Source organism: Pteropus alecto, unplaced genomic scaffold (genome assembly GCF_000325575.1).
Source record: "Pteropus alecto unplaced genomic scaffold, ASM32557v1 scaffold16, whole genome shotgun sequence".
Taxonomy (NCBI): Eukaryota; Metazoa; Chordata; class Mammalia; order Chiroptera; family Pteropodidae; genus Pteropus; species Pteropus alecto.
Genome location: NW_006438867.1, coordinates 159312 through 171301, shown reverse-complemented (window position 1 = coordinate 171301; position 11990 = coordinate 159312). Strand labels below are relative to the sequence as shown.

Here is an 11990-nt window from a genome sequence, read left to right as displayed (position 1 = left end):
AAATACATCACGTCTACATTCTATGGCTTCTTTATTTTTAACAGGGTTTTTTGGGTTTTGGTTTTTGTTTTTCCTGTGTTTGTTTTTGTTTTGGAGGAGAATAAAGTTTAAAAACAATTTTTTTTGTGCCTACAAAATCTTTTGCAAGTATTCTCACTGATAAGAAAATAAACTGACTGGAATCTGTTTCGCTGTACCTTGTCTCACCCTCTGACAAAGGTGCTGGGGGGTTCAGAATTGACCATTATTCCCAGCAAGAGGACATGCAGTAAGAAAGCTGAAAGCAGTCTGCTCTGGGGAATTAATGATGTTTGCAACTGAAAGCCTCAGTGCCTGTTTAATCTTTTGCATCAAAATCCATCATAATTTTAAGAATTGTAGAGGTTGATTGTAATTCTTGGAGATTTAGCAAATATTACTTTGGAATTATAAATCAAATATCTAGTATAAATATGAGGCCTATCTTACTTTACATATTATCTAGAGTTCTTTTTTAAAACAATTAAAAAGCAAATCTTAGTCATAATCACCCAAGGATTTCTTCCCCTTACTGCAAGAGAGTTTCTGCTATAAGTAAAGGACAGCTACTAATTGATTATTATAAGAACAATGCAAAGTTATTTATATTCTTAAAAATAAAAGTAGTACACAGCCCTCGTTTTGGCTTTTTTGTTTGTTTGTTTGTTCATTTGTTTGTTCATTTGTTATAGCCTCTATAGCATTTCTCTAATACTACTACTCCAGCTGTGGAGTTACTCTGCTTGAATAGTGTTGAAATTATCAACACTTTTACTTGCTGGTTTTTCACTGGAATAGACATGACTCCCTAAGCAATGGCTGGTTATAGCAGGAGGACCTCAGGATCTGTTAGAAACTTTCTGATGGTTATTGTAGTTGACACCACCAATACCCTCTAGTATGTTTATGGGCAAAGGAAATATGATGGTGGAATTCTTCTCTGTGGCTATAGTGGTTAAGGTTTGTAGGTAACGCAGTTGGAGGGCTATGGGGGACTCAGACAGCACCATGGAAGCTGACCTCATAGATTTAGAAGCATTCATTTCTCCTTCTGCTGCAAGGACCTAAAACAACAAAAATAAAACTGTTTAGAAATAAGTTTACAACTGTGACTAGTGTTTTCTTTTTCTGGTTGCATACTGATATCTTCTTCCCAGTCCCACTTTGCCATATCTATTCACTTATTCAGCAAGGACAAAAGTTTCACATCCTAATGTAATTAGAGAAATTTGAGGGGTCACAGGAAGTACGGAGGTAGTTTACAAAGTATGAGTCCCTAGATTTCAATTTCAAGCAAAATAAAATCATCATCTTTAACCTAAATGAATACAGAGCCATCCACCTCAGTAATACTCTGGAATCACTTTAGAGCTTCACTTCTGCTGCACTAGTTTTCAAAGAAGTCTGAAATTCAAGGTCTCCACCTGGCTTTTTTCTATTGACTTTATTTATCATAGGAGAGGTTTTCATTTCATTCTGTTGCCAACTTAGTCTCATTCTTACAAAGTAAGAATTGTTTCAAGTTTTCTCTTCTCTTGATTACAAATAGCAGCAAGTGCCAGTCTGAAAACACTCATTGGAAATCTCTTATGTACACTGTTTCTCTTCTAGTTCTCAGATAGTCCAAGCTGCCCCAACTGTGGGCACCCAGTGCCTGTGTAAGAAAGCATCCTCCAGTTTGTCATGGCTAAGTCCATTGCCTGGAAGCTGCTAGAGCTTAGCAGATAAACCAGAAATAGGTAAGGAATGAAGAGAAAACCTTCACTGGTTCACAATAAGATACCAAAGAAGGTACAAGAAAGACTTCTAATCTTAATTGGTTTCTGATACTTCAGGAAACCCATCCACACAGACATGAGGCTATAAATCCAACAGAGGAAAGAATACTGGAGGCCAGAGTATACTTACATTTTGTAACTCTATCCTGGATTGTAGTTAATCACCTCTGCCTTTTTTTTTCTAGAACACTTAACGTACTGGAATGATGATACTCAAAATAGAGGCAGCAAGTTGGCTACGTTGGAACCACCAGCTTTATAAAATGTGGGTTCTTTGGCCCACCCAAGACTGTATCACAGAATCTGAGATGGTGCTTAGGAACTGGTGTTTGCTTAGTTCAATTTTCTCTAGGAGACTCTAATGTGTCACCAAAGTTGGAACCCACATTTCCAAGCAACTAAGCAACTTGCTGAGTACTCCCTTGACATAAGACATGTACAAGATTCCTTGAGGTACACTAAGTTCCAAATTACCTTCTAATTCAAAGGAAAATTCTCAGGCAAACCTGTAGGAGAAAAAAACCCTTTTTCTTATCAAAAGAATTGACAGAGCCAGATCTGTCATCCAAGCTCTATTCTTGTCTGCTCCAAGGATAGGCAGCTTGTCCTCCAGTGTAAACACCGTAGCCCTTACCCTGGCCCTGGCTTCCCGAGTGGCCTCAGCTTCAGCTGCCATGGACCTCTGCAACTGCACAGGAATCCGGACATCTTTGATTTCCACTCGGGCCACCCAGATCCCCCAAAGCTCAGTGGCATCATCAAGTAAGGTCTGTTTCCAAATCAAGAGAAAAAAACGTTGACCATTAAAACAGTTATAGGATATGTATTTCAGATATGGTGTATATTTGAAAGAATAAAGTCCTCTACTTTTCTTCTTTTGTATTTTTAGTATTTGAATGAGACAATTTGGGAAGGCAGTAAGAGTTAGCATCCTTACTGTTCATTTCTTGAGATTGAAGTGAATCTCAGAAAGGATTCAGGAAGAAAACTTGATGGATCTTTTAGTGGGTGGCATCCCAGCAGGATTCACTCCAAAAACATCCTTAATAAAGTATAGTTTATCTACCTAGATTTGAACAAATATCCCAAATTTACTCATCACTGACATCAGGCAAGCAATAATGCATGAGCTTTTCAGACAGACCTGGATTTTGTCCTGGCTCTGCCATTTGCAGCTGCGAATCATTGGGCCAGTTACTCAACCTCTCTGATTCTCAGTTTTTCCACCAATAAAATTGCTAGGTTCAGTTTCAGGATTGTCATGAGGTTTAGAGATAATACATGTAAGATATCTACCAGTTCTTAATAATGACTCAATAAATATTTTTATTGGATCTTTCTGAAATACTATTTGTCTTGCTCTGTTTAACTTCTGTCTTGTGGCCAGTTTTAAACAGGTAGCAAGACATATTTTTAGAGCAGACATAGCCTAAAGTCAAAGATCTTCTTGTCCTTTGTAAAAGATTAAAACCATTGAAGATATTTTGCTGGTTATCTGGAGGGGGAAGAGATGATAAAGAATGTCTTGAGAAATAGTGTGAGATCAAATGGATAGTTCCCCTCGAAGGGGAGGAGTCAGAACCCTCTGTGCTACAAAATGGCAAGTTACCTTTGCCTTTCCATGATCCCGGCAAAATGCAGGACATGGTGAGATCTCACAAGAAGCTAATGACCTAACTGTGGCCAAAGAAAAATATAAGTTATCAAAAGCACAAGGCTCTTACAAAAATGATATGGAGAGTTATTATGTGGAACCAATATTATCTCATAAAACCTTCGGGCCTTAGCTACCTTATGGACTGGAGATGCCAAGAAGGACCCAAATTGAATTTCCCCCCTAACTTACACTAGGGAGACTCAGAATAAAAATTTAATTTATTTAGGAAAATAGAGAAATGTGATTGTCTAAAAACTAGGGTGTGCAAGAAGTAGGATGGATACCTGTACATCTTCATCAATATTATCATTATGATATTGGTAGCATAATATAAGGTTTTCCTGAGATGACAAGCCTGTCCTATCTGAATTGAATCCTCTTCTAACTTTCACACTCCACTGAAATGTAGAAATATATGATGGTTAAAAAATAGAGATACTGCTGGAGTAATCTAGACTAAAAAATAAATCTGATCTCTAACCTTTTCAGAAAAAGCTAAAGCATGCAATGTTAATTCATAATTTTAAATCCCAAAGAAAATGTATATGGTGACCAATTTCAACAGAGTCCTTCTCCCACTCAGATATTTATATCTATACCTCCTGATTATTAAAAAAATGAAATCACAAGCAGAGCCCATCTGTTAAGATTAGCTGTGTGTGTGTCTACTTGTGTCTGTGTGTATACATGGGGGCACTTTGAACTGCTGATATTTGGTAATCACCAATAACTAAAATGAATGAATTAAAGAAGCAGGCTATTAATTCCCAGTATCTTTACCTGGATGTTGTGGGCAATCTCTTCTCGGCCAGTTAAGATTTGGGACAAAGTCTGTGTCCCTAAGACATTTCTCAGAGTGGTCTGAGCCAGCAGAAATGTGGCTTTGTGGACATCATTGACATTAGCCACTGCTGAGACAGCACTATAGATTCTATAATAGACGACTCCATCCACTTGTGTAGTCACAGAGTCTCTGGTGAGAATCTAGAAAGAAGAATGGGAAAATCACATGTTTGTGACTTTCACAATGATCAACAAAGTGTCAACCAGCCTAAGAGCTCTCTCTTCCATAGGAAGTGTTACCGAAAACTCATGCCAACAGTCCACCCCAAATCTGTCCTGGCTTAAATGTAATAACATCCTACTTGATAACAAAATACTTGCACATGTGTGGTCTGTACCTAACCCTGTAAGTTCACCTTAAAGAAGTGTCACATCACATAGGCAGAGGCCTTGATTTGCTATGGTGAGAATAGGCACTTTCATTATAAAATGTCATAGTAGAACTGTTCTACCTTCTAAACAGAAGCAAAACACTTGTTTCCCTGATACCTGAAATCTTTTTGGTTTTCAGTTTTTGTCAAACTTGATGAAAAGTAATGCTTAGAAAACATAGATAGTGCCAGAATATAGACCTTGTTCTATCTTCAAATAAATCAAAATGAGTGATGTCAGATGCATGGCGGTGTGAGGGATTTCCCCTGAACTCTCCCCTTGAAATTACAAGCTGGAATCTACAATCCAAAAGATAACATTTAACCAGCACACAAGCATGTTTGAAAGATCTGTATATCAGAGTATCTGAAGGTAGGCCAACTGCACAAGACAGGAAAGAAACAAAGATATGTCCTGTGGAATGTAGCCCAGAGTGCCCTCCCTGTAGGACGAGGAGGAGGGGGAAATTACATGGTGGTTTTTCGCTCATTAAAGCCCTGAACAGTCTTGCCTGAATTATCATCGTATTCCACACAGCAGAGCCCAGTAATCAGGGCAGAGAGCGGGGCAGAGACCAAGCATGGGGAGGCGACAGCTGAGTCTTAGTAACCACCATTGCCATGCAGAAAGCTGAGACATGGAGACTGGCCACCTCTCAGAGCTTACCCTCCACTGTGTACCCTCCCAGAGCTACAACAGAGCTCCAGAAGAATTTGTGCAACCAGAACTGAAACATACACTGCATCCGGTCCCACAGAAATACAGAGTCTGAAGGTCAGATTACTGAATGAAAAACAGCCGCAACGGCTCTCTCCCAAACCTCCACCCATTGAGGCTGAATTGGAAAGAGACAGTAAAGCATTGCTTCTGACTGTTGGGACAGTACAAAGACTTCAGATCCTTTTAAGAGGCTCGGAACCTCATTGTCCTTCACTTTCTCCTGCAGGAGAGGAGACCTAGGACCGAAGCCATATGGTCACAAAGGAGACAAACACTTGTGCAGAGAATAAAGGTCATTTTTAACCTCATAGCAGAGATTCAGCAGGCATATGTAGTGCAGGACGCTTTGGCGCCACCAACTGGAAATCAAAAGAAAAACCTCTTCTAATCAACCTGCAAAAAAGAGATCACTATATAATAAATTTATTTTTTTAAAAAAAAAAGCAGATTAAATTCCTATGAATGCCTAGGCAAAGAAATAGTCCATCAAACAACCAAAGTAACAAAGAAGCTCAGAAAGGAAATGAAAAATATCCAGAAAATAAATTTAAAGACTTAGTAATATATGTTTTAAATGATAGAGAATTCAAGTTTGCACTTCTGAAAACTCAACAAGATGCAATAAAGTTCTGATAAGCAGTTTAATAAGCTTAGAAACAAAATCAATGAACAACAAGAATACCAAGGAAATTGAAACTATAAAAAAGAACCGAATAAAACTTCTGGAGATGAAGAACTCACTAAAAGATATGAAAAATGAAATAGGAAGCTTGGGAACACAGAGCTGACCAGATGAAGGAAAGAATTAGTGATATCAAAGACAGAAATCTGGAAATGATACAAATGAAGAAAGAGAGAGACTTGAGAGTGAAAACAATTAAAGAACTCTACAAAAATTATCTGACACCAACAGGAAAAAAAAAAAACAATAGAAGAGTAATGGGAATACCAGAGGAGAAGAAAGAAAGAAAACAGAGAGCTAATTCAAACAAATAACTGATGAGAATTACCCGAACCTGTCAAAAAAAAAAAGAGAGAGAGAGAGAGAGAGAGAGGGAATCTTCAAATCCAAAAAACAAACAGAACATCTAATTATCTCAATCTAAAAAGGCCTTCTCAAGTCACAGTATATTAAAATGGTCAAAATCGATGACAAAAAAAAAAAAATTTTCAAGGCAGCCAAGAGGGGAAAAAAATGGTCACTCATAAAGATTACTCCTTTAGATTATTATCAGAATTTCAAGAAGTAATTTTAAAAGCTAGGACAGAGTTAAATCAAATATTTGACAATTGTATCTTTCAGAATGTTGAACACATGGAGCTGTGGCAATTCCTGAGTTTGTAACACAAGTGAATGTTGCCTTGGAAGTAAGCCTTAAATAAAAATGCTTTTGATGTGTTTGACGATAATCAATTTGTGGACATCTCAAAGAAGATCTATGATACAATTCATGATGTGAGATGTTCCGTATGATGATTCAGATAGCTCAAGTTAATAGCATTAGAGTGATGCCAGAAACATGGCAGAGTGAGAGACATCTCCAGATCTCTCCCCTTGAAACAACAACAAGCTAAACATCTAAAACTCAACAAAAACACCCAAACTACACACCAGCACATCGAAGCATAAGATCTATGCATAAGTACTACCACAAGCTAAAGAGAGACCTTTATATAATAAATCTTCTTCCTGGAAAAACAGCAGAATACACTTCCATTAATGCCCAGGCAGAGAAATAGTCCATTAAATACCATGAATAAATAAGGTGACAAGGCATGTCAGAAAGAAAGAGACAAATCTCCAGAAAATAAGCTTATAGACATAGAAATATGCAACTTAAATGACAGAGACTTCGGAATAGTACTTCTGAAAGAACTCAATGAGATCTGAAATGATTCATATCAACAAATTCAGGAATTGAAAAAACAACTAGATGAGCAAAATGAGTTCTTTAGCAAGGAGACTGAAACCCTCAAATAGAGCCAAACAGAACTTCTGGATATAAAGAACAAATTGTTAGAGTTGAAAAAAAAAAAATAGGAAGCTTGGAAAATAAAGTGGACCAAATGGAGGAAAGGATCAGTGATATCAAAGACAGAAATCTAGAAATAAATCAGAAGGAATAAGACAGAAACCGAAGAATGAAAAATAATGAAAGAGAAATACAAGAACTAGCTGATACCATCAGGAGAGGAAACATAAGGATAATGGGCATTCTCGAAGGGAAGGAAAAGGAGCAGGGATTAGAAAGCATTTTCAGACAAAATATTGACGAGAATTTCCCAAATCTAAGGAATGAACTGGAGCTTAGAATTCAAGAAGTCAACAAAATACCCAATTATCTCAACCCAAAAAGGCCATCTCCAAGACACATTGTATTAAAATTATCAAAAATCAGTGACAAAGACAGAATTCTCAGGGCAGGCAGGGAAAAGAAGAGGGTAATTTATAAAGGAAAACCTATTAGATTATCATTGGACTTCTCAGCATAAACCTTACAATCCAGAAAGGAGTGGAAACCAATATTCAAACTATTAAGCGAAAGGAACTACCAACCAAGAACAATGTATCCAGCTAAGCTCTTCTTTAGCTATGAAGGAGAAATAAAGACCTTTCCAGATATGCAAAAATTGAGGGAATTCTCTAGTACTACTCATGCATACAGGAAATACTGAAAGGGGTCAGGTCACCTAAAACAATATGAAAAAAAAGAAAACATAATTAGGAATAAGGTGACTAGCAAGCAGTCAGATAGAAGCAGAAGAGTGCAACTCTTATTAAGAACAGGATAGTAATGAACGTTCAACATATATAGGAACAAATTGAGACAACAATGACTGAAAAGGGGAAGATTCATAGATCCAAATTTACAAAGAGGAATAGAGATAAGGCACACACAGAAGAAAATGGACGACTGTATATGTATTACTATCCTTTACATATTAATAATGGTAAAGACACCAAAGATTCAGAACTACAGTATGTAACATAAAACAAGAAGGACCAGAGGAAAAACCCACAAAAGACAACCAAAATAAAGAAAACAGAAACACAAGGACAAAGAAGCAATGGAAACATCAAGCTACTAGAAAGCAAAAAATAAAATGGCTTTTAGTTGACCTCATATTTTAATAATCATCCTAAATTTAAATGGACTGAACAAACCAATAAAAAGATACAGACTTGAAGATTGGATCAAAAAACAAAACCTAACCATATGCTGCCTCCAAGAGACACATCTCAGCTCTAAAGACAAATATAGACTCAAGTGAAAGGGTGGAAAATGATATTTCAAGCAAATGGCATTCAGAGAAAAGTGGGAGTAGTGGTACTAATATCAGACGAACTAGACTTCAAAATAAAAAAGGTACTGAGGGACACTTCATAATGATAAAGGGAATCATGCACCAAGAAGACATAACACTTATTAATATCCATGCTCTCAATCAGGGAGCCCCGACATATATAAAGCAATTACTAACAGAACTAAAGGAAGAAACAGACAAAAACACTATCGTAGTAAGAGACCTAAATACCTCACTGTCAGATATGCACAGATCATTCCAACAGAAAATCAATAAGGAAATAACATCCTTAAATGACACATTAGACTAACTGGACATAATTGTCATTTACAGAGCCTTTCAACAATGACACATTAGACCAACTGAACATAATTGACATATACAGAGCCTTCCATCTCAAAACAGCTGCTTATATATTCTTCTGTAGTGCACATGGAACATTCTCAAGGATCGACCACATATTGGGACACAGAGATAGCCTCAACAAATATAAGAGGGTTGAAATCATACCAATCATATTCTCTGATCATAATGCTTTGAAGCTAAAGATCAACTACAAAAATAAATCAGGAAGAATCAAAAATACATGGAGATTAAACAACATTCTACTAAAGAATAACTGGGTGAGAGAAGAAATAAAAAGAGAGATCAAAGATACATAGAAAAGAATGATAATGATAGTACAACATATCAAAACTTTTGGGACAGGTCAAAAGTGGTCATAAGAGGAAAGTTCATATCATTACAGGCCTATCTCCGAAATCAAGAATGAGCCCAAATAAACAACCTAGCATTTCATGTTAAAAAAAAAAACAGAAAAGGAAAAACAAATGAAGCTTAAATTTAGCAGACAGAAAGAAATCATCAAAATTAGAGCAGAAATAAATGAAATTGGAAAAAAAAAAACAATAGACAAAATAAATGCAACAAACAGCTGGTTCTTTAGAAAGTTAATAAAATTGACAAACCCCTGGCTATACGCACTAAAGAAAAAAAGAAAAGACACAAATAAAATCAGGAATGAAAGAGGGGAAAGGATGACAGACATCACACAAATACAAAGGATCATACAAGAATACTATGAAAAAGTATATAATGCCAAATTTAATAACCTAGAAGAAATGGACCAGTACTTAGAATAATACAACCTTGCTAGACTGAATCAAGAAGAACGGGAAAATCTAAATAGATCGATCAGCAGTACAGAAATTGAAACAATCATCAAAAACTTACCAAAAATTAAGAATCCAGGACCAGATGGCTTCACCAGTGAATTCTACCAAACATTCAAAGAAGATTTATACCTATTCTCAAACTCTTCCAAAAAATCAAAGAGAAGGCAATACTTCCCAACACATTTTATAAGTCCAATATTACCCTGATACCAAAACCTGGTAAAGATAACACAAAACTGAAAACTGCAGACCAATATCTCTCATGAACACAGATGCAAAAATCCTAAATAAGATACTAGCATTTCGAATATGGCAACATATAGAAAATATTATACACCGTGATCAAGTGAGCTTCATTCCAGTGGCACAGGGATGGTTCAAAATACACATATCGATTAATATGATACACCACATAAACAAATTAAAAAATAAGAATCATATGATCTTATCAATAGATGCAGAAAAAGCCTTCGACAAGATACAGCATCCATTTATGATCAATACATTTAACAAAATTGGTATAGAAGGAAAGTACCTTAATATGATAAAGCCCATATATCACAAACCCTCAGCCAACATTATACTGAATGGTAAAAAACTGAAAACCTTTTCTCTAAGATCAGGAACAAGGCAAGGCTATCCACTATCGCCACTGTTGTTAATATAACATTGGAGGTCTTAGCGAGTGCAATCAGGAAAGAGAATGATATAAAAGGCATCCAGATATGAAATGAAGAAGTCAAACTGTCACTATTTGTGGATGACATAATTCTCCATATAGAAAACCCTAAAGACTCCACAAGAACACTACTAGAAACAATAAGCAAATACAGAAAATTTTCTGGATACAAAATCAATGTTCAAAAATCCATAGCGTTTATATACTCTAATAATGAAATGTCAGGAAAAGAATTAGAAAAAATAATTCCTTTTGCAATTGCAACAAAAAGAATAAAATACCTAAGAATAAATCTAATAAAACATGTGAAAAATCTATATAATAAAAATAGAAGACCAAAATAAATAAAGAAGATACAAAGAAATGGAAAGATATTCTGTGATCTTGGGTTGGAAGAATCGACATAGTTAAAATGATCCTATTACCTAAAGCATTACACAGATTTAATGCAATCCCTATCAAAATCCCATCGGCATTTTTTAAAGAAATAGAACAAAAAATCATCAGATTTCTATGGAAACACAAAAGACCCTGAATCTCCAAAGCCATCCTGCAGAAAAAGAATGAGGCTGGAGTTATCACTCTGCCCAACTACAAAATTATAGTACAAAGTGACAATAATCAAAATGGCATGGTATTGGCAAGAAAATAGACACATAGACCAGTGGAACAGAATTGAGAGTCCAGAAATAAACCCATATTTATATGGGCAAAAAATTTCGAGAAAAAATATACAATGGAGAAAGGAAAGCCTCTTCAATAACTGATGCTGGGAAAACTGGAGAGCCACCTGCAAAAGAATGAAATTAGACTTTTGTCTATCATCACACACCAAAATTAACTCAAAATGGATGAATTAAGGACTTGAATATAAGACCTGAAACAATAAAATGCATAGAAGAAAACATAGGAACTAAACTCAAGGAACTTGGACTTAATTTTGAATTATTTGAATTTGACCTCAAAAGCAAGGGAAGTAAAAGCTAAAATAAATGAATGGGACTACATCAAACTAAAATCTTCTGCTCTGCAAAAGAAATCATCAACAAGGTAGAGACAATCATCCAAATGTGAAAATATTTTCGCAAGCAATGCTTCCGATAAGGGCCTAATATTCAAAATATACAAAGAACTCATACGACTCAATAACAATAACAACAAAAAAAAAACGATCCAATCAACAAGTGAGCAGAGGACCTGAACAGATTCTTCTCCCTAGAGGATATACAAATGGCCAACAAATATTTGAAAAGATGTTCAACATCACTAGCTATTAGGGAAATGCAAATCAAAACCACAATGAGATATCATCTCACATCTGTTAGAATAGCTATTATCAACAGAACAAGTAATAACAAGTGTTGGAGAGGATGTGGAGAAAAAGGAACTCTCATGCTCCACTGGTGGGAATGCAACTGGTGCAGCCACTATGGACAACAATA

At 36.0% G+C, this 11990-nt stretch overlaps 1 protein-coding gene across 1 annotated transcript in view; it reads right to left on the bottom strand.

The window, feature by feature from the left end:
* Positions 1–846: 846 nt before the first annotated feature.
* Positions 847–11990, bottom strand: part of STOML3 (stomatin like 3) — a 35547-nt gene continuing 24403 nt past the window's right edge. The window contains exons 5-7 of the mRNA XM_006915780.2: positions 4234–4437; positions 2431–2565; positions 847–1082 (exon numbers count right to left, since the gene is read on the bottom strand). Coding sequence (XP_006915842.1) covers positions 858–1082; positions 2431–2565; positions 4234–4437 — 564 coding nt within the window. The 3' untranslated portion in view covers positions 847–857. The remainder of the gene's footprint in view (positions 1083–2430; positions 2566–4233; positions 4438–11990) is intronic.